Source organism: Zalophus californianus, chromosome 13 (genome assembly GCF_009762305.2).
Source record: "Zalophus californianus isolate mZalCal1 chromosome 13, mZalCal1.pri.v2, whole genome shotgun sequence".
Taxonomy (NCBI): domain Eukaryota; kingdom Metazoa; phylum Chordata; class Mammalia; order Carnivora; family Otariidae; genus Zalophus; species Zalophus californianus.
In genome coordinates, this window is record NC_045607.1 from 88,254,713 (window position 1) to 88,279,155 (window position 24,443).

The window sequence follows — 24,443 nt, forward strand, 5'->3', positions numbered from 1 at the left end:
CCTTTTGCAAGCCCCAAAGTAGTTTCTGAACCATCTGTTTTTTAATTCCCCATGGACACTTTCAATTATTTTCCCAGCACACCCGCGGCAGGCAGCCCTCCCTGCAGAGCTCAGCTGAAGGCTCCTGGTGATTGGATGTCAAGGGCCTTTTGGTCCCTTCCCCAGGGAGATTCAGGAATTGCTTTCTGACCCAAGCCAAATCAGTAGTCATGTCATATATGAGGCAAAGACAACTGACTTTGCTTTACACCCTGAGGTTGAGAAGGTTTATAGAACATTCTCAAATGGTACATTTGTCTGGTCACTGTCATACTGGAGCATTTCAGGTTTTTAAGCAGTGAATATCAGGCAGGAAAGTATTCGACCCATCTGTATATACTTTGCATGTGAAATTATATTATTTAGTTTGAGGGCAGCCTACAGTGTGACACATTCATCTGTTCTATTGTCCAGAGATATTTCTTATTTTTCCCCAATTACACCTAACTATGGCTTGATTTAGATCTCATCCTAACCCCACGCAGACACATCCCTTAACTCCTCGGACATCTGTTTTCTAAGACAGTTACCGTATACTTGCAGAAATCAAATTCTATCTTCTCTTCACGATGGTAATAACAGGAACAGAGAACTCCCTCTTCTATCTCAAACACCTAATACAAACACAACTTCCAACAAATGGCCTCTGCCTAGCCGCCAATCTCCCTTGTGTGCAATTACCCAGAGCTTTCCATCTTTCAAAGTTCTAACCCGTGAAGCCTCCCCCAAATACACCAGCTCTCAGAAGAGTCCTCTTTCCAAAGCTGGTGTGCGTACTGTCTATTCTGTGCCTTCGACGCAGCCCACTGCTGGCATTTGTGGGTGTGACCTTCCTTGGGGAAATTCAAGGCCCTTCAACAAAAGGGATCATTTTTATCTCCCTGATACCCACCAGAGTATGAGATATATAGTAAGTTTTCAAAAAATTGTTGATTAAGTAAAGGTGAATAACCAATAGAATGATAAATAGCCATCATTTATAGCTTACAAAGCATTTTCCGTACCCATGATCACATTTGATACAGCCTTTGAGGTGAGTAAACTGGATTTCTAAAATACACTCTATCTTACAGAGAACAGAACGGAGCTTCTGGGAGCTCTTCCCACCGCCACCACACAACCACACATACACCAGAAGCGCAGACGAAGCAGCCCTGGGTAGGCAGTCACCTCGCGAGACCACCACACAAGCACACATACACCAGAAGCGCAGACGAAGCAGCCCTGGGTAGGCAGTCACCTCGCGAGATCCCACAGACCCTCTGTGGTTCTCCCCGTATCATACCCCAAACGGGGTCTGTAAAGTTCTGCCTGATCAACAGGCCTGGTATAACGGGCTTGAAGCCACACAAGCTGGGCTTAGAACCCACACTTTCTGTTCTCCTTCTGAGACAATGTGCTCAGTGACTGAAAAGTTCCCAAGGACTCTCTCCTATAGCCCCTGAGGCTGCGCACTCCAGGCCTCTGGGAAAGAGATGGACAAACAGACAAGACTGTCTCCATTTCCGTACGTTCATCTGCTCCCAAGGACGTTATTTCTAGTGAGTGGTTAATCTGGAGCTATAGGAAAGGAAAGAGATACAGCTCAAACAAAATACAACTAACATGACAACTCCGACACCGTCAGTGAAACAGGTTAGGGGGACTGGTGAGGCAAGAGCTAAGTGACTCTCGCGGTGCCATAAGGGGCAGGGTGACTCTCGCGGTGCCATAAGGGGCAGGGTGACTCTTGCGGTGCCATAAGGGGCAGGAGGACCAAGCTGGATTGCTCGGTTCGATACCAGGTTCAAAAGAAAAACTAACTTACAGATCACATGGAATTCCTCAAACTGATCCTCAAGAGAATATATATTATCTATGTCACAGAAAAGGCTAGTCCTCGTCTATCTGTAAGTTCTCGTCCCTGTGCGTGGGCAAATCCCCCAGAGGTAGCACTGCATCTGAAGACACTGTGGCTTTGTAAACCATTAGAACTTAACAGAGTCCATAGTCCATTCTCAGCCACCCTGGCCTCCTCTGAGCTTTGTGGACATACTCCAACCCAAAAGGAAACCCTACGAAATTCCACCACCAGAAATCACCTCCAAGAATGTCTGGTTTAGGAGAGAAAAATGTGGTGCCTTTTGAGATCCAGAATGACATTATTAGATTGATGGCTGCACTTTGCAAATGACAAGCTAAGTGACACTAGGCAAAGCATTTAGACTTTGTGTGTCTTGGGTCCATCATCTATAAAAGTGAGGTAATACCTACAGATGGTTTATGAATATTCAATCATAAAATGTACAATCACGATGTATATGAAAGCACCAGGAAAGCCAAACATATACAAAACCCACACCAGTAGTGTCCAATCTCTTCTGTTGCCCAACTTTTGCTGTATGGGTACATGAAGCTACTCTATGAGGTTATCCTATCAGTGTACTTGTCATTTTAGGGTAAATACATACAATGGCCTCTGTATTACAGAGTTTTGGCAATGCCTAGATCAAGAATGGCTTCTGGATCTTCAAGAAGGTAAGGTGTAGTCTGCATTTATTATTAAGTGGGGCTAGTCAGAAATGGCTGGGAAGTTAATAAAGGCAAATATAGAGCATTAGGGCATGTTGTGCGTCACTGCATTAAAAAGAACCCAAGGGGCGCCTGGGTGGCTCAGTCGTTAAGTGTCTGCCTTCAGCTCAGGTCATGATCCCAGGGTCCTGGGTTCAAGCCCCACAAGGGGCTCCCTGCTCAGCGGGGAGCCTTGCTTCTCCCTCTCCCACTCCCCCTGCTTGTGTTCCCTCTCTCGCTGTGTCTCTCTCTGTCAAATAAATAAAATCTTTAAAAAAAAAAAAGAAAAAGAACCCAACGAAGCTACAGAAGAGTGCATTTTCCAAAATGAGCACTCCAGAAGACAAACAGTCAAAGGAAGTCAAAAGAAGAAATGCAAACAGTAAATCTATGGAGACTACTCAATATTATTAATAATTAGAAAAATTCAAATTAAGATAAAATAACAATTTGCACATCAAATTGGCAAAAGGTATCAGAATAAAAATACCTAGCATTTAGTAAGAAAACAGGAACTGTCAGACTGCTGGTGAGTGTATCAATGGGTAGAACTTTGCTGCAGTGCAATTTGGGAATATAGAGCAAAAGCCTCAAAACCGTACATCTCCTTTAACTCAGCAAATTTTACTTCTAAGAATTTATTCTCATAACCAGAGATATGCAACAGAAGATTTACAGAATTGATCCAATAAAGCATTACTTATAATATTGAAACAAAGGGTACCAACTGAATGAATGCCCAGTAATAAAAGACTGATAAAAATTACAGGTTTTTTTTTTTTTTTAATAAAATGGAATCTTGGGTAGGAAGAAGCCATTATACAATGCCGAAGAAGATTTTTACTATAAAGAAAGTGTTTCTATTAGCTAAAAACAAAAAATGGTAATTATAAGACCATGTAGGTAATTATAGATCAATCTGGTGGAAAGGAAAACCTGTGCTTATCGTGAATGCATCTGCATGTAACAAGAAGGGAACGTATCAAAATTACTCCCATGGCTGCCTGTGGGTGGTAGGGTTCAGGACGACTATCATTCACTACCTCCTGCTTTTCCACACTTTCCATATTACATAGATAATCAGGAAAAAACAATAAATTTTACAGCTTTCTAGAGGACAGCCATCACTCACTGCAAACAGCACATGCCCCCTCCCCACCCGCTTCCCTCTGGCATGTCTCCAATGGATAACACATAAAGATGATTCTCTCTCCATCTTCTCTTTATCTTCAGACAGCAAAATGCCCTCAGGTTGAACTCGTGCCTCCTACCCTTTGTTTCCTCTGAAGGAACACACAACCCAATTTAAGGGTCACAATAAATGCAACCTTCCCAGACTGCTAAGAGTAATTTCCACACTTCACCAAGCCACCCAACCTCCCAACTCCTGTTTCTTTGCTCATCCTGCCAAAGAATGATTTCCATAGAAGGACTCACAGAATACATAGTCAAAAACACATGTCAATGCATCTTTAAGATGCTGTCCTTTAAGGATATAAAATTATGCTAAGGAATCAAATATGCCAGAAAACACTGAGATAATGACCCTTCTCTGGCCGACCCATGAAAGGGACTGCATAAGGTACGCGGCTGGAGCAGCGCACGCCCTGTCTACCGGCACTTTCTCCATTAATTATGACTCTCTGCCTTCAAGGCATGGGCTGGACTTGCCACAGACAGGAAGCTGAAGGCTTTCCAGTGACACCTACCCCCCGAGTACAGTTAATTTTACATGCAACACTCAGCAAGTCTGAGGAGTCCCTCAAGGCATAATCATCAATGGCAAAGTGACAGCAGCAGCTTCCCATCACAAAAATTCTCAGGTGAAAAACAAGTTTCCATCTCATGAGAAAACTGGCATAAAAAAAAAAGGATCCAGGAACTATGATTGCTGAGTCTCAAGTAGTGGCTGGGAGGACAAGCAGAGATACCAGAGGGAAAGGGATACGGGAGGAAGGGCGGGGGAAGCCACGGGACCCCACGGCCATGGGGCACCTCAGTGGATTCCAGCCTCCGAGAAGAGGAAGCGGAGGACCCTTGTAGTCCAACTCCTGTGGACTTGGGTCACAGCTACAGCAGAGCCAGGACTAAGAGGTCAAAAACTCTGGATGGTGTTTCTCTAAGAAGGCTACTTATTAGGAGTCGAAAGAATTCATTTCAAATATGGAAATGGACCTTACACATTGCACAGTATTTTGGTTTTATGTCCCCCATAATATCAACCTTGAGAGATATAAAAATGTGTCTGAAGGGGTGATTTCCCTTTCCTATTCAATCCTCTCCCATACCGAATGATGCACAGCATTGACTGGACCCCCTTAATCTGGCACCTAATCAAACATTATGTTGAAATGCTATGTAATTCATGCATGAAAGTGTGTCTTCCCAGACACATCATAAAGTCTCGAAATTCATGATTTCTCTCTTTACTTTTCTACCATCTCCCTAAACGTCAACTATTGTATTGTGCAGACAGTAGGTACTTAATAGATATTCGGGTGGATGGACGGACAGACAAAACATGGTAAAGCAGCCTGGGGACACTGCAACACATACCCTGAAAAACAAGCAGGTAAGAGATGTACATGGCACATCCCAATTCTCTAGCCAGGACAGGGCCAGCCTCGCCAAACTGCCGCATTTACACACTGGGCTTTCATCACGAAGGCCCAAGAGTCTCAAAGTGGGGCATTAACTACACTTACAGTATAAGACAGCAGGTAGGAAACCATTCTTCCCAATTAAGAGGATATTACAACACATACTTCGTTTTTATACACATTCCCCTACAAAGCTCAAATTGAAAGAGTTGCTGGAGTGAGTATGTGTGTGTGTGTGTACGTGTATGTGGGGGGTGTGTGTGTATGCATGTGTTCAGAAAGGGAAGGGAAAACATACGTGGGGTGTGATTATACCATAAGAAGGGAGAAAAAAAAAAGTAACATGAGACCTGGTATCTGAAGGAGGTATATTCAGGTTGGCAGCATTCATTGCCCTCTGTAAGCTAGGACTGATCTGGTTGCATGCTGTAGAGACCTGGCTTGCTGGAGGTGAATTGGGTCCCAGTCGCTGAACCATCATGGGACTGCTGGTGACCACTAGATTGTTGCAGCTGCCTTTTCCAATGGACTTGCACTGAGGCCCAAAGCCAAGAGCCCCTAAAAACAAATGAATCAGGTTAGCTTTCATGTCCCTTACATCAAAAATCAGTAAATACACACATCTGCCCACTTCTATCAGGACTCCTCTTTTAAGACAGTCCTTGGATCACCTTTCTGTTCATTTTTAGTATTAGTGATACCAAAAGCTTTCCGGTATTTCCAATGAAAAAGCCATTGCTACAATAAAAACCCTTCGATAATCACCATTCATACAAAATGAGCTTACATTTTGCTCCTTCTATGTAGAAGTACCCAGTTATTAAGAATCATATTTTATCATCTCCCTACCCAAAGGGTCAAGGTGGTAAGTAGATGGGATTACTTATATCTAGAAGTTTCTTCTAGAATAGCTAATATCTTGAATTGCCCAACAAGGAAAGTTGACACGGCCAAACAACACTTATTTAACTGGTTTACTTCCTTCCAGTTCTGGCCTCCCAAAAAGTCTCCTTAAAGGGATATAGTCTGGCTTTGTCTCTCCAATCTTGATTTCTCCTCTTCATCCCAGTACATTGTTATTGGACATAGACCCAAGTAAAAAAAAAAAATCAGGATGAAAGAGCCATAAACAAAACACTCATTCTAAAAGCAGCATGGTAACCAAATTCAACATAGATTTACCATTTCATTAGTAACAATCTTCAAATGTAGTAAAATGTGGTATATACCCAAAGGAAGAAGAAAAAAAAAAAGAAACCCACAAAAATCTGTGTCATTATGGAGAAATGAAAAGCATAGAAGAGAAAGTCAAACACAGCTATGACTCATTTATAAAAAAATAATAATACCGGTTGAATCATTCTAGACATTCTTTTCACATGGATGTACTTTTTCAAACATTTTTTGCAAACTACCTGGTCAAGTCTCAGTGACTGTACACTGTGTTCCCATTTCAAACAAAAATAAATATGATGTCAGATTTTAACAATTTAGTCTCTAAAATTTTCTCACCAAATTCCCTATTTCTCATTGAAATAGTTGGGATCAAAGTAAGTGGAAAATCATCACAGTAACTTTTCTTAGCCCTAGGGGACATAATTTCCTATTTTGTTTTTCCAGATATTAAATCAATAACCAAAAAAATGACTTTGTCATCTTTTGTAACATTCTCTTCCAAGAGCCCACAGAACTGAAGGATAAACAAGACCTGAGAGCAATCACCATGCTCTCATCAATGAAACCACATCTCAAAAATGCTGAGAGAGTTGCAGTGTTTTTAGCTGGCAGGAACCTGCTTTGTAGTCCAGCCCTCTGGGAAATCCCAGTGGTAATTCACTTGCCCAAGGCCACACGGGGACTTAATGACAACGCAGAAATGGATTACACTATGGTGTATTTTCATGGCTCCTGTGTGTTTAAGTTTAGGTACTGGATGCTTAGTTTCTTCCTTGTATATTTGCCAAGATCATTAGCTCCAACAGAAATTTCTCTCCAATTTTTTTTTTCAGACACATAAACCAGAACCTTTCCCTTGCCCCCTCCCACTGCCACCTCTATCTGATGCATCTTCTTGTGCCTTGAAAGACCAATCATAGATAGTCTCTCTGATTTCATAACGCATAGAAGACTGTACCTTCAGGACTCCATCTTGCCACCAAAAGTAGTGGGTACATTTTTACACGATGATCATAAATTTAGTATCTTTTAAATTCCAACAAGCCACATGCCATTTGCTTTTCAAACTCCCTCTTTTAACTCGGAAAGAGGCAATGTGATGGTTCGGAACCTAGTCCAATATGTGACCCTTGAATTGCCTCCCCAGGTTCCATCACTACTAGCCATGCTATGAAAAGCAACATCAGATGTCAGGTACTCTGTTAAATTCAATATCATCTATTCACCTGTCATTTAATGCCTGATTCCTTCCCAGTAAAAAGGTACTAATAGTCTACCTTTAAAGCAAATACATATTAACAGCTGGTATAGCACAACCAAAAAATACCACTTGATGACAAAGCATACTGATGCTTTCTTCATCGAAGCTAAGGTGCCATGTATTATAAGCCACGGTATTATTTTACGTGCCGGTAAGAACATGCACTGCCAATAAACCTAGTGCGTGGTATCGAGATTTCAGAGATATTCTGACGCAGAAATAGGCACACCTTAGAATCAATAAATACAAATATGATTACTGAAGCTCTTCACTTAGCCCTTGTCTTGTTCATGCTCTCCTCTCTGCCCGGCACAGCCTTACCTTCACTTGTCCACCTACTGAGCACCTCTCCATCTTCATGCCCTCCACTCCAAGGTCCCTCCTCTCCAACGGCCCCTCCCCCACTGCCAACTGGGCAGATGTGGCCAGGTCTTCTTTTTGTCTCCCCCCCCACCGCCCATCTCTCATAACACATCTGCCTCAGCACCTTTACGGAACTGTCATGTTGACACGCCTGTCACATCCTCTTGTTTTATACTTATTGCTTTGGAAGACAAAGACCTTGCTTGAGGCAGCTCTGCTTCCTCGGCACCTAGCCTAGGGCCTGTACCGCGTACACACCGAGGTCTGTCAATGGAGTTAAGAATGAGCGAATGTGGACACAGAGAACAGATTAGCGGTTCCAGGGAGAGGGGCGGTGAAGGGGACGTAGGGTTCCCAGTTATAACATAAGTTAAGTCCTGGGTGTGTAATGGGCAGCACAGTGACCATAGTTAATAATACCATATTGCATATTGAAAGTTGTTCAGGGAGTAAATCTGAAAAGTCCTCATCACGAGAAAGAAAAGGAAAACAATGTGTGTAACTATGTGTGGAGATGGATCATTTCACAGTGCCTATAAATAGTGAATCACTATGTTGCACACCTGAAGCTAATAGAATGTTACATGTCACTTATACCTCAATGAACAAAAATTTTAATGAATGAATGAAAAGACAGTTGTACATGAATATTAAATGCTCACACATTATTTCCACTGAAACCCTCCTGGTTAGCTTTTTTAAAACAACAGTGCAGGTTTTCAAAAACAAACGCCAACTAAGTCAATCCCTTGACACCTCTCCTCGGTATTGCGAACTAGGTCAGAACTGAAGATGAAGCCCGTGGGGATCACAATGATAAGCCTGTCTTCCTGGGCGAGAATTTTACACTGGCCAAGGCTGCCTTTGTAACTCTCTAGCCTGGATTCAGACATTCTTCCCACTCTGTCTTACAGTGACATGGACCCTCTCCTTGACAGTACCCCCATCGCTTTGGCTACACCACCTCCTACTCCCAAATTCACTGGCCTCCTCTAACCACAGAGGAATGACAGCTCTTGAAAGGTATCATAAATAGCACCCTGAAGCATGAGGGTGAACAGTAAATTTATGGGAAACAAGTAATGCCTGAGGCACAGCTGTAAGAATGTTCTGGAAAATGGCATCGTCTGTCTCACAAGTGGAGGCAAATAATAGCTTGACCACAACCCGGTGCTCAATGCAACCATCCCACTCAAATGTTGTTTTCATAGTGCCAAATGTAACGACCACCAGATGGCTCGGAACCACGCTGTGCTCTGGGGTCTGGGCTCTGAGCTCTGGAGACAGCCTGACTTGGGGCCACCCCCCTCCACCCACGCTGGTCCTGTGACTTGGGCAATTACTGAAGCATCCGTGTGCCTTCTCACCTGTTAAACAGGAATAAAAATAATACTACCTCTTAAGAGTGTTGCACATCTCATATTGATTACACAGGACTCTGCACACCTTCCAGCATATACTAGGTATTCAACAGATGTCAGATGTTATTGTCATGACTCTTACTATTACTGCTCACGCCCTCACTGCTTTTTTGTTCCACTCTCTTTCTTGAAGAAAACAGTTCCTTATAATTCTATGCACAAAACAAGAGAGTAAATGATGCTATTTAATTCTCTACCCACTTCCAATATTCTCTCTGCTTTAAGGCTCGAGCCAACTTTTTTAAAACCAGGTGTCACCACAGAAAGAAGAAAAGTTTTCAACTGGCCAAGTTTGAATGTTCCTTGGCTTGTCATTCCCTGAAAACAAACCATACAGCTTTTCTGTCTACCAGATGTGCCAACTACTTGTGTGCTGGTTTTCGTTTTGAAATACTGCTTATTTTTAGAGACTGCACGATGTTTTTTAAAAATGTGTTTACTGCTCAAATAAGGATCCGAGTAGATGGTCTTCTGAGTACTACGTACATTCTAGCCAAGATCGCTGCGTGCTGGTGGGGAGTGCAAATGTACTGCATTTCTGAGTTTCTGAACTGAAAGGTCATCCTAGCAGGGGCATGTTTTTAATTAACATCTTCATTAGTTAAAAGGGTTCTCTTGAAGTCAAATAGTTGATTGTGTCACAATTACCCCTGCTGAGGCTACATCCCTCAGAAGGATTTGTGTTTACCCACTGGTTCCTCTAAAACTGACACAGATATGGAAGGGGGCAGAAATGGCATATATATGGGAGGGGGTTAGGGAGAACTAATCAAAGTTTCTTTGGTTGTTACTGTTGTTACTGTTCATTCAACTGACACTTCTCAAAGGCCAACCACAAGCCAGAGAGTCCCTGGAGACAGATGGACAGAGTCTCGGCCACCACGGAGCCCTCATTCTGGCTGCAAAGATGGACACCAAACCAACTGCTCATTACAGAAGAGGTGATCCCTGCTTCTAGGTTGGATCATAGGAGATGGCTTTCTTTGTAGGTCAATCATGATCGAATAAAAGCAATTCCTATATGGCTCAACCTAACACAAATGCAGGGTGTTATGGAGACAGAAACAATAATACACATCAGGATTTGAGCCCTGCCTCCCCAACTCACTGGCTGTGTGATAATGGGCAAGGTCTTTAAAGTCTGTGCCTCAATGTCTTGTTCCCTAAAATGGGGACAGTAGTAGTACCTAACTCATAGGGTTGTTAAAGAGGATTGAAAGGGTAAGTATATATTAATATATGCCTTACCACCATACACTACCAATATAATATACACCACCATACACTACCAGTATAATATACACCACCATACACTACCAATATAATATACACCACCATACACTACCAGTATAATATACACCACCATACACTACCAGTATAATATACACCACCATACACTACCAATACACCATATACTACCAGTATAATATCTTACCACCTCTAAGGATCAGGATTTCCTTCCCAGCCTTTCACTTTAAAACATTTCAAAACTATAGGGGCACCTGGGTGGCTCCGTTAAGTGATACCTTCAGCTCACATCATGATCTCAGGGCCCTGGGCTCCCTGTTTAGCCGGGAGTCTGCTTCTCCCTCTGCCCCTCCCCCCTGCTTGTGTTCTCTCTCACTCTCTCTCTCTCTCTCTCTCTCTCAAATAAATTAAATCTTAAAAAAAATTTCAAAACTATAGAAAAGTTGCAAGAGTACAATAAACTCTATTTTGTCTATTAAAAACTGTATTTACCTCTTTATCTGTCCATATCCCTTCTATGTAAGCTTACTGTTATTAATTTGTTGAACCATTTAAGAATAAGTCATAGATTTTTTTTAAGATTTTGTTTATTTATTTGATAGAGAGAGAGACAGCAAGAGAGGGAACAGAGGCAGGGGGAGTGGGAGAGGGAGAAGCCGGCTTCCCGCGGAGCAGGGAGCCCGATGTAGGGCTCAATCCGGGGACTCCAGGCTCATGATCTGGAGCTACCCAGGTGCCCCTAAGTCATAGATTTTTGTCCTTCATTCCTAAATACATAAAACCATAGCAAAATCATCAAATTCAAGACATTTAGCAAGGACATTATAATGGCATGTAACATACCATTGCTATTCAAATATTCAAATATTACCAATTATCCCAAGAACAGCCTGTAGAGCAACTGTTTCCCAATCCAGGGTCGTGCATTTCAAGGAAAGGTTTTGAGACTCATGCTGAGGTAGATTAGTAAGTCACCGCACATCAGAGCACTGAAGGCAAATGGAAAAGTAGAAAAACAGAAAAAAAAAACAAAACAAAAACCAAGTGCAAATAAGCACAACAATTATGAGCATGGGTGAGCACTCCAGCTCCACCATGGACTGGCTGTGTTACCTTAGACAAGTTACTCAACCTCTCTGTGCCTCACTGTCCTGATCTGTAAAATGGGATTAATACTAGTGCACACTTCACTGAGTTGTTTTGAGGGTTAAAAGATCTAACATAGGTCATATGTTTAGTGGCTTGGCACTTAACAAATATATTGTAAGTATTAATTATATTTTATTTTAAAGAACTTATTTCTGGTACTTTCTGATATTGTCTATAGCACCTCTTTTCTCCAGAGTGACCAGGGACTAAAGGCTGACACTTCCCTTTCCAAGACCTTCTCCTCAACACACAGTAGACTTGTCCTTCTCTGGATGGGCCCCAGGCATCGGTTCTCCCCCTTTCCTCATTGCCATTCTACCTTATTCTTAGATTCTCTCCAGCTTTCATTCATATGCCTCCCTAAAACTAGAAATAAGAAATTCTTGCATACTAAACATACTCAACTTGCTATGTAGTGTTTTGTCAAATTGGTAACGTTTCACTGCTGAGATACAGTAGTGACAACTTAATGACTATATGTGAGTGTGTAAAGCGTTACTCTGAAACACAACAAGCCATGGGTAAATGGCTAAGAACACCAAATGGTGAGGATCAGAATGACATGACTGGCTTTTCTGTTCAGGGGTAAAGCATTTCAATTCAGCAGATGTTACAAATGCTCAAAACTGCACAAAACCTATGGGAGGTAACAAATACTGGATATAGCATCCTGCCTCCATGGAGCTTACAATCTGTCGAGACAAGGCATGCTCACCTAGAAACAATCAGATAATGAGAAGGGATGGTACGGGATAAGCACAAGGCTGAACCGTAGGAACAGGCATTCCGAGAAGGGAGAAAAATCCATGTACCAGACAATTCAGTGAAGAATAATAATTTTAACCACAAAGGCATTTCCCAAAGTTCTTCAGGAAGTCCAAGGGTATTCAATGGTAACATAAGGCAAGGTCATGGAGAGATCCACAGTCAAACAGCTTTTGGAAACCCTAACACAATGAAGGTAAATATATCTTTACATTACAGGGCCTTTACTTTCAAAGACTTTAAAACTGCAAATGCATATAACTCCCAGAGGAGAAAATAATATGCAATATATATATATTTTTCTTTCCCTATGAGCTCACCCAAGACTGATATCCTAAGAAACACCCTTTGGAAAACAATAAGCTAGAACATGAAGGAAGAACAAGCACATGAACAAGGAGAAGACTGAGTATAGTCATGGAAACAGAAGGGAGCAGGCACGGCGTGCACTGGCGCGAAAGGAAGAGAAGTCAGGGCTGCCTGCAGGAACAGGCTCTGTCTGACCAGGAGAAAGAAGAAGATGGACGTAAAGGGTTGTTGTAGTCACCCTGGAGAATCTGGTGTACCAACTGGATGGTATGTATTCACCAATGGCTCCACACCTAGTTGCCTATCAATGTGACCGGGGAAGCTTTTCAAAACTGCAAATTCACAGGCTCCCCCTCAAACCAATGAAGCCCGATGATGCTAGTGCCACCGGCCTGACATGCACCAGGACCCTGGGCTGTAGTGCTGCGGCCTGCCAGAAGCCACGCTTGTCCGAGACTAATCTAGACAACTCAGGGACAAAAGCTGGAGGAGCACATGAACCAGAAGCTGGCCGCATGTTGGCAAAGGACAGAATGAAGAAGGCAATGATGATGGGAGCAAGTTAGACTAAGGTTGGAGATTTCATAATTGGTAGATAAGGATTCAGGAGATCAAGGTTTAAAAGGAGGGGGGATCCCCTGAAGACTATTTTCATGACTCCATTCCAAAGCGAGTTACTTCGTCCCAGCCAATGTACAGGCCAAAGCTGAATCCAGATTAATGGAGATTCCCACAAGCTGTGCATCTCTCCTTCCACTCTGCCCTTTGGAGTGCAGCGAGCATATACCGTTTACCCCTCAAAGAATGTAACTTTCACACCAACACTCTGCTAGCCTGAGTCAGCATTCAGGAATGTTGGCCCCCAAGTATGGAATTGCTAGCATTACTCATTTCATTTGATCCCTGCATTAAATGGAATCGTATTTATACCCCGAGAGATTAAAAAATATCATATTCTTTTCTGTACCACTCTGTGCCCTGGATTCCTGGACCTGAAGCCCCAATCTATCTCCCACCACCGGGCACTCCTGATAAGATTTATTAATACACAGGCTCTGAACCACCTCATAAAGATGTAAAGATATATTAAACAACATTCCCGAAGTTTATATGCTAAAGTCCCAACAGTCAGCTATTGTACATCAATTATCAACTAATTAGTACAGAGTGCTTATGCTGACCCTTCTGTTCTCCCTTGTAATGATTTGCCAAGTTAACTGAAAGCTGCTTTGCTCCACAGAGACTCTTAGTTTAGCAAGAGTGTTAAATAAAGTTCACCAACAATTAGCCTAGAAAACCAAAGAGGAAATGTAAGCACATTTTACTGCTTTTCCCTGGACAAATTCTTGAACAATCCCATGGGAAGAGAGTAGATCTATTTGTTAAATAAGCAAATCACAGCTCAGAACGGTGGAAGCAGCAGCAGAGATGCCGTTTAGGAACGTACTGCTCACTGACCAGGTATCTGTTTACCGCAGCCCCGCTCCGTGCGGGAGTGCGTGCTCCGGGAAGTGCGGGCACGCGGATGAGCGAGGTGGTGCTTGCTTACGACCTAATTTAACAGGTTTAAACCAGGGGAGTGATCTGTTAAATGAAGGCGTTCAAGGTGAAATTCTTATACTGACTCTATAAAGACAGGACTTCTATCAATAATAAGAAAGGCTGGGAGCAAAGGAGGGAGGACATACACTTTGATGGGAGGAAACTGCCTCTGTTCCCCTTGATCAGGTCGCATTTACTGAGCGCTACCTGTGGGCTTGGTGCTGTGCTGGACGAGTGGAGCCTTAGGCCATTGTGTTCGCCCTCAAAGAGCTTCTGACCAGCTGGACAGAGTTTTAACCAACACATGGAACAATCAGGAAACACCCGATCTTAAACTCAGGTGCCATGATGTTGAGCACATAAAGCGTCCAAACAAGATCCGTGTGAACTGGAGGGAGTACGGTGGAGGAGTAAGACTCGACCTGAGGCTCTGGACGCTGGAGGGGAGAGGGCAGCCCAAAGAGTGGTCTGGCCGGAGTGAAGGAGGGCAAGTGGTGTGGAGGCAGTGCGGGCAAGCAGCAAGAGTGGAAATGCTAGGGCCAGAATGGCTTCACTCAGCCCTGTGTGACCTCGGGCAAGTTCCTTAAACTCTCTGTGCCTCTGTTTCCTAATCTGGAAAATGGGGATGGTACTTGTACCTACGTTCCTGAGGCTGTTTGGAGAACTAATAAGTCAACATTGTAAAATACTTAGAATAGTGCCCAGCACACAGGAAATTCTCTATGAGCTGTGGTCATTCCCATACTTATTAAAGGGTTACCAGATTATATAGGACCTCTAAGGCCAGCCTCCACTCCCCCCACCAAAAAAGCTACAGTAGGTGTTTAGGCATGGGTGTGGTGAGGGACTATGAGGGGGATAAGTCCAACAACTTCCAGCACATATGGAGACAGAACAAACACTAAGGGCAGGAAACCAAGCTAGGAAAATGCTGCCATGATCTCAGGGTGTAGGGCTGAAGCCCTGGGACAGGTCGGGCAGAAGCAAATGCAGAGTAACCCCAAATGACCTTATGAAGGAAACAAAAAAGAAAATTGTTGAAGGATCTGTCAGAATTCCAAATTCCAATTCCAGGGCCTGTACTAGATTCCAAACCTTCCTCCCAAAATCAAGATCATGACTTCCCTGAGCTGTTTCTCCCTGCAAGTCAACCAAAAGCAAAGATGGGATGAGAAATAGCAAAGCGGCCGACTGGTGAGGCCCCTCACTGAATGGACCAGTGGTGACTACAATTGTTGATAGGTCCTGTCTATGAATTACTGAACAGCTGGAAATATTATTAGTTTGCTTTCCTCTCTCCACACTCCCTACACACACACAGATACACACACACACACACACACTCCCTACACACACACACACTCCCTACACACACACACACACTCCCTACACACACACACACACACACACACACACACACACACACACACACACACACACACACCATGAAAGGAGCGTAGTCTAAACTACTCGATATAAATCAATGGAACTGTTTTTTTTCCAGCATCTAGCTGGTTCAGAAGGCAAATCCCATTCATTCCTTCATATTAGAGGTAACTTCTTAGTTCTCAAAGCCAAGGCTTATACAGTCATCACTAAAAGCTGCTAGGCTAACCTTTGTTTTCCCTCAAATAGTAATTCCTCAGAACTGTCCAGAGACACATACTCTGCCATAAATATTTTCTGCTACATATGCTACATAGCCTTGCAAGTCCAGATGGGAGGCCCAGAAGCATCAGACCCAGATGATTATGGAGATTACATTTTCTTACATTAAAAATTCAATCACCCATCTTCTAAGAACCAGACAGAACCCAGCTTCCTACACCCAGAAGTCCCCCAGGGCTGCTCAGGTACCTCATCAGCCAGATACTTTTTGCCTCTAGGCTGTAGATTCTGGACTCTATGCTCCAAAGCCCATTAGTAGCCCAGGTATATGGCAAGAAAATTTGTTAAGCTAGGATTTGTAATTTGTGCTCCTTTGTCTCAGAGGGGTTATTATAAGAGAGCTAAAGGTAGATACTGTTTGATTGCATCCTCTTTCCTAGGCCTGTATTGAACCCTAAATCCCCGGAGATTATCCAGGTGCTAAGAAAGCTATGGGCACAGAGGGCATTGCCCCTGAGGAGGAAGCCAGGAGAAGGGGAGAGCGCCCCAAGTCAAGGAAGGCAGTGTCGGGGGGCGGCTCTGGGGGGGGGGGGTCACGGCTGCACGACAAATGTACAAAGGCCAGACTCCAGGTCTGGGCTCCCAACCCCAGCCGTTCCCTGTGCCCAAGCAATGCACGGAGCAGCAACCTCTGGCCTTGGCCAGGGGGCACCTCAGCAAGAACCTGTAGACCACGAATCAGGAGGGCTCTTGGAATGTTCCGCTCTATGCGAAGATCCCGGGATCTTGTCTCACCCAGGCAAGGCATTAGGCACCCCAGGCAAAAATGACTGAGATTAGATTTCCTGCTCATCAGCAAGATGGGGTCTTGGAGTCTCATGTTTTGATTTAAAGGAAATAATTTTAAAAACCGTTTCTTGTACATGCACTGGTGAAGTAAATTACAAAGGTATCTCTAAAATATTTTCAGTGAGGGGGAGCCTGGGTGGCATCCAACTCTTGGTTGCAGCTCAGGTCATGATCTCAGGGTCATGAGATCGAGTCCCATATCCGGCTCTGCACTCAGCATGGAATCGGCTTGAGATTCTCTCTCTCTCCCTCTCCCTTTGTCCCTTCACCCCCCAGCTGAGCATGCATGTATGTGCTCTCTCGCTCTCTCTCCAAAAAAATTAATAAAATATTTTCAGTGAGGATGACTGTTTAGACACTAATCTTAGCAAGATCATTCTAAACTCTAAATTCTCAAAATATAGTTCATATAATTTACATCCAAATAAACCTACCCCATCTAGTATATAAAATCACTTAGTGCTTAGAGATATGCATGTTTCAGAGTCACAGACTTCGAGAAATCAAATTATGCTTTAAGGCTGAGGAATTAGTGAGAAAATAAATCACTTTTGCCGAATTTCACGGGTACCCCATTCCCTTTCTTCTCTCTCATAGCTGTTAAGTACTAGTTAGCCAAACATACTCTCTTAGGTACTCATTTTGTGAAATATCCAGAAAAAAACAGTAATAAAAGGGACATATGTCTTTTCTTTGGTTTTCTTCTATCAAGCACACCAAGCTTATCTGTGGTGAAATCATGTCAAGGTTCAAAAGAGATTTTGCTCCTTGTTCAGAACTCTAGGACCAAGGGAATGGACAACTTTTTCCTTCACTGTTTAAACACAGTGAGCACCTTTGTTTGGAAAGATTTTCCCACTACCTTCTTTCAAAAATGTGTCGGTCAGAATGGTTTGGAGGAGGGTGGGAAAATGTGGCCGCTGGCATGGTGGTTATTGTACCTCAGGTGAGCCGGCAGAGGGATGAAGATTGAGAAATCCTGCTCCATGAATACTGGCTGGTCTGTCACCCGACACCAGCAGCACAAGGAACTGAAGTAATACCTCCGTCCAGAGGAGGAAAGGATAGAGTCCGAAAGAAATTCGCAAAGAAGACCTATAATTCGGCTCGACTGATTTTGATTTTTGACACGTAGCCTTGAAAAGAACAATTTTGCCTCAGAGTCTTGGCAAATGCAAAGTGATTTTTTGATAAGTTTTAACACGCATTTTACTAAAGAGAGAGTGAGGGAGAGAAAGGCCAGGTATCCAAAGACAGGGAGGCTGTCAGGTTTCTCTTTTCTGTGTCATTTTTGTTTAGTCGGTCAAATGAAAATTCAAAACCATATAATTAGATGGTTGTTTATACATGATTAAGCATGAGCTCATTGGACTTTACACGCCAAAAAGTCAGAGATGTGGTTACGGGCAAGAAGGAACTATTAATAAAAGGAAATAAAGCTGTAATACATTTTTCACTTATGAATAAAAATAATTCAAAGGTCTCTAGATGGAAAAAGAAAGAAAAAAAATCAACCAGGAGTAGGGCAAGAAACCAGATAATTTTATAAATGGTGAGAATTCATGTGATATAAGACATAAACCACTGGTACAAAAAAGCTTTTCCTCCTCTATGATTCTAATCCTATTTTTGATTCTCGTAAACATAACTCACAATGAGAACATAACAAAACTTACCTGTATTATATTTCTTTAGAATTGTTCTGGGAAATATTTAAGCAAGAACATGTTGTGCATTCAAAAGAGTTACTTGTTCTCTTCATAACTGCCTTCACCAGCAATCCTCTCTGGAGAAACCAAGAGCTGTCAGCTTCCTTGAAAAAGGCAAGTGTCCTTCATTTTTCACAAACGCAGAATTTTTCTTTCCCAAATGAAGTGAACCCATCGATAGCTAGGTTTAACTGGCCATAAACTTCATACAGGTAAAGGAGACCTTATCAGATCCCCCAGAGAATCTGAGATCATAGCTTGGGGCTCTCAAAAGTGGTGAATCAACTGCTCACAGAGATCAAACACCAAGCTCTGGATGAGGTCAGTGGGCAAGACTTTCAGATGAGAGAGAGAATGAACTGATCCAGGATCAGCCTACTTTTTCCACCTTAGGTAAGGTTTTTGAGCCACTACTACAACCTCTCCCTACTGCGAATATCCACCAATCCGGGTCACCCCCAGAGGCCACCCAGGCAAACACCGAACAAACCCCAGAGACTGTGTGACTCTGTGTCCTATATTCTACAACCAAACAACTCCTTGGGCTGCCGATGACTGATACCTTCACACACAACTGCTGTGATATACAGTAGAGCCTACTGATCAGAATGAGTAAAGCCCATGGGAAACCCAACAGACAGCACTTAAGACTCAGGTGAAAATGAATCTACTAACACTGAAAAAGCCCACAATGCCTAAGAAGCATAAAAATTGACTTTTTCAGCCTCTGAGAGCAATGTCTCCAAGTCCTATCAGTTCCCAGTCTGTCAGAGGGACCGTCCATCTCAACCACCCACCCCCTCAGCCCTCTCCTCTCCTCCCATGCCATCTCCTGTCCCAACACCTCACACGCACAATACGAACAGGAACCAGCTCTGACTCGCAGAGTTATCAGTCCTGTACATACATACCTGCCCCTGAAATTTGAACAGAATACTTCATTTAAACCTATATGATAAACCACAAAACATGGAAACTCCCTAAAAGTTCATTTCCAAGAAATTAAGATGATCATAGAATACATCTCTAAAAAGGCACCAGTATTTGAGACAAAGCACAATACTCACACCTAATTTGGCAATCTTAACTTACAAAGCCTTGTGTATTACCCATGTGTTTTATATGAAATATGTACTTTGTTCTAAAGATATTTTTTAATTATTGACCTGATTTGGTCAAATAAAGTTCTTAGCACACTCATTTAGTGTTAAAATCCACTCAAAGCTGAGGGAAAAGTATACTTTCACAAAACAAATTCTTTATGAGCCAGAAATTCACGGCTTCTTGTCTATAATGCTGAAGGAAGAGGGAAAATCTTGCTAAATTAATACATATTGATTATTCCAAATAGTTTAATATCTACTATAGTTCCAGATAAGAAATGTGATAATTCATTTCTAAACAATGTGTGGCATGTAACTCAAAACCGCTTTTCATCAATAATTAATATTAATAATTAACAAGTATAAACAACAAAAATACCTCTTGGAAATGTTTCAACCCGGCCTTTTCCTCATTCCACAGCCTGCCTGTTGCCCCCCCTTACCCTCTATGTGGGGTTAATAACTAAACTTCCCTCCTCTCTGACATGCAACACTACCCCACAGCAATCTTCCCAAGAATGTGTGCACAAATGCATAAGATTGAAAAGAATAAAAGTCTTATCAAAGTCACCTGAATCTGGCAAACAGATTTCTAAATTAGCATCTGCGGTTACAATCCCCTCCACAGTGAATTGGATTTTGCTCCAGTACAGAAATTCACCCCAAACACCTACACTCCTACTTACAGATGGAATGTCTTATGTCTTTAATCCAGGGATTTAGCCTCGTAATAAAAATTAAACAGTCCTCTAGACAAACACAGCGGACAGGGAGGATAACGCAAAAACTGCTCATTTAAAACGAGGCCAGAGCCAATGCGCCAGGACTTTATTTGGCAGTCCCTCTGAAGAGCAGTCAGTTTGACTTTTAAAAACGACACTGTTGTCCTTGCTACATATTGAGTGTCTGTGGAGTAGCATTTTCAGAGTCAAACACATCTCTTACACTGAAGGTGATCCACCCTGTCTCTCACACTTCTATAGCCACCTGCCCTAGCACTTGATGTTCACATTTGGAAGTCCACTGAAATTCCTCTCTTCCGGCTATTCATTCCTTCGCCAAACTGAACACGATGCAGGTAGTACCCTAGGTTCCTGAAGTTCAACGTCATGCTGTCCTATAATTTCTTACAGCAGATACAAATTCCACAATCCCTGATCCCCATCCTCCACGTACCTCCAACCTCCACTCGGTACATTACCATTGTTCCTCCCGAAAAATGATCAGAATCCTCGGCACATCACCTCATGCTTAAGTTATGCATGTTCCCGGGCTGTCTGGTCACTGACATTTAGAAGGGCTGGAAGTAAGAAGCCCTCCCCCTGGGGAGCTTCCGTGCCATAGGCAGTGTCTGTTTGTGCAAAGGTGTGGGGGAGAAAGGTGTTTCCAACCTTCCTCTTGGCTGGGGGCCTCAGACAGCCGTGCAGAGTACTTTGCCTAGATTTCCAGGGCTACCTGGCTCTTTGGCTTCACAGTGTCCTGGCGGGCACATTCAAGGACAACTAGGACATTTAGCAAAGGCTGGTGTGCCGCAGAAAAAAGCATCTGACAAACGCAGCCAAGGAAACAATGTCTCCCTTCAAGTGGAAATGCTGGTGAAGTCAGCCAGCGCTGGCCCGCACAAACAATACTGGGCAGGTCATTAACTTGCCTGGTTCAGACGGCGGCGATGAGCTCACCCACCTTTCTGGAAGTGCTATTTTAGCCGCTGAGTTTATACAAATAAAACCCATAATTTTCTAATGGCTAAACTAGGAATGTGTTCGAAAATAACTAAGTCTCCGAGAACCCTGCAAAAGCCACCCGGGGAACTCACGAAGGTGAGTCTGCAGTGGGCTGTTCTGTTCGCGTTTGCATACATCTTTATAATTGCTACATATGTATTACCTCGAAAATAAGCAACCACAAAAGCAAATGGGGAACATTTTTTTTTAAGTTAGGTGGTTACTGCTGCATTGTGTTTTCTCCCTCTCTTTTTACCTTTTGCAAAAGAAAAAAGTAAGTTAGTCGTTAACTACACAAAGGAGTTAACATTTAACTTGAACACTGAGAGTGCCTTAGCTCTCAATCCCTCCCTCCTCTTTCTGATTATAGTGAAAAGAGGTTCAGGAAAACTCTTACTAATTATCACAGATCCTGGATGATATCTGACTATATCATTTTGCTCACGGCATTCACAGGAGGCCCCAGGTCCTTCACACACACTCCACTTCAGCAGCCCAGAATCCCTGCCCATCCCAGCTCTCACCCCACGCCCCCATGCTCCCCACCCCTCCTTGAAACAAACCTGCCAGATTCCTGCCTCCTATCCCCAGGTTAGGGTGCTTTATCTCTCCTGTAAAACCGCAGGTCGTGTTATTTTTGCATCTTTTGTGTTACGCATCCCTTCCACCTTATGTATTAGCTGCCCCTCTCCCCCTTACCTGGCAGGTCTATGAGGATAGAGAACGTGCCCGATCCGTATGCCCACCCCTCGCCCCCAGAACACCAGGCCCCCCCTCAGTGTCCTGCACTGGGCAGCCGCTCACTAAGTGGACAGGTAATGCCCACAGCACACACTTGTAGCATTTTAGTGTGGGGCCTCTTTCTGCATGTAGGTGGGGGAAGGGCTCCAAGGAGAACAGTATTTTATTATTTAAAAATAGAGCGGTTGCTGGGAGGCCCAGACATGGGGTGGCAGAGGGGATGCCTCTTTCTCTCCCCACCAGACTACACCCCACGGCACACACAGTTCTGCTCTATGGATGCAGCAAACTGTTGGCTTTGTCACCTTCTCTGTGAAGCCCTCTATGGAAACAGGAGTCTAACACACTTCTCTCTCCTCCCCCCTCTCCTAGCCACGTAGAAGTACCAGGATGGAGGTGCAGAGGTGACCTAGATATCGACATGCTGATCCTACTTCCTCACCAAAAACTTACTCTTACTTGCAGCTGCTATTATTATTACTATTAATAATAATACATCTATACATTAAAAAGACACGAGCTAACATTAATGGAAGGCTTACTTGGTACCAGGGGAGGATGTGTGGCTCTATGCCTGGATGAACCCACTCACCTCACAACACAATCCTGATTATTACCAGCCCATTTCTCAGAGGAGGCAATCTGGGGCTCAAAAAACACAGTAACTTGAGAAAAGTGAGCAGGCAGACCCAGTTAGTCCCACTCCAAAACCACATAAGGATGCCTAAGAGCTCATCCATTCTTAGCCATCACCCTCCACACAACTGGACAAATCCTGCTAAATGGGGAGGAGACAGGACAGCTGGACGCTGAGTCTTCTCCCAACACTTGAACCCTCATGCACCCACAGCCTCTAACATCTTGGTTTCCACATGGAAGCAACAGTCAGGAATGATACCTTAATCTAAGCTGAGTGGGTGCTACAAATGATGGCAGTGTGCATGTAAACAGGGGACACTCTTCTAACCTCCACAGTAGTTGTTAAATATCTATTGGATGACCCTTCTCGCTTTCAGGAATTTTTGGTGGATAACATCAACTGGATTTGTTCACTCATTCATCCAGTGGTTAAACGGTATGGTAAGAGCAGCTGAAACATAGATCAAGAAAATTACAGCAAACACCTCTTTGTCTGGTAAGATAAGGTAAGACCACAAAGCTGTTGGGACATTGAGAAGGACGTGCTGGTGATAATGGTGGTGATCTTTAGGAACATGATATGAAAATACTCATCTGCATACATCTTCCTACAGAAGGGATTTACTAATTTTCTCCTCATTTAATGGTCTGGAGTGCACACAATTCATTGAGAGATATACTAGGGACATAAGAACATGAGAGGTGTGTGCACACACGTGCACACAGAGAGACACAAGCACAAAGACAATCACACAATGTGTCAGGTGCAACAAGAAATACGAGGTACCCCGAAGGGGCAACCTCCCACACAGTCCAACATTTTAGAGGGACCCTTTCTAGTAGAAACCAATCTATCCTTAGAACAATACAAATAACTTTAAAGGGGGTCTTTTCTAAAATCCTGCCTCAGCGGGGCACCTGGGTGGCTCAGTCGGTTAAGCATCTGCCTTCAGCTCAGGTCATGATCCTGGGATCCTGGGGTCCTGGGACTGAGTCTCACATCCGGCTCCCTGCTCAGCGGGGAGCCTGCTTCTCCCTCTCCCTCTGCCCCTCCCCTTACTCATGCACATGCTCTCTCTCTGTCTCTCGTTCTTGCTCTCTATGTCAAATAAATAATAAAATCTTAAAAATTCTGCCTCAGTAACACAAGATTTTGTTTCAAAACTGCACTGACATAAAAGCAGAGTCTAATCAGCGATCACCTGTCCCCAGGCATGTGGCTGCTCTCGGCTTTCACTCTGCAGTAAAAAGGGTAACGTAAGGAGGAGAGAGATGTGGAGGTATGGGTGGGTGTGGTCAGTGGTACAGAGACAAGAGGGGATAGGCCAGAGTCAAGTCACAAGGCCAGTAAGCCAAGTGTGGTCTGTGGCTATGCAACTGTGTGAACTTGACCAAACCACTTAGACTAAACCTCCCTGTCAAGCCTAGCTTCGTGAGATCATATAATAAATTATCTAGCCTCTCACTGGGCAAAAACCAGATGCTCAGCAAGTGTTAACTTTCTTTCCTACCTGCAATTAACAATGAAAACCTTTCATCTCTCATAATCTGAAAGACTAACTTTAAACCCGAATAAATAATGAAATCATTTCAGGGACTTCCTTCATGAGAAAAGATGCATCGCCGCTCCCACCGTGCTTTGAATTC

General features: G+C 43.4%; 1 protein-coding gene across 7 annotated transcripts in view; it reads right to left on the reverse strand.

The window, feature by feature from the left end:
* GLIS3 (GLIS family zinc finger 3) overlaps positions 1 to 24,443 on the reverse strand; it is a 454,886-nt gene that overhangs the window by 300,199 nt on the left and 130,244 nt on the right. For 4 of the 7 annotated variants that reach the window (XR_003523798.2, XM_027616355.2, XM_027616357.2 and 1 more), the window contains one exon: positions 5,540 to 5,747. The exons of 2 other annotated variants lie outside the window; for them this stretch is intronic. Coding sequence is in view for 4 of the 5 variants with exons in the window: in XM_027616355.2 (XP_027472156.1) it covers positions 5,540 to 5,747 (208 nt within the window). In the remaining variant the exon portion in view is untranslated. Of the gene's footprint in view, positions 1 to 5,539; positions 5,748 to 18,556; positions 18,795 to 24,443 lie in introns of those variants that run through there. One more of the 7 variants, XM_027616358.2, reaches the window with a different exon arrangement.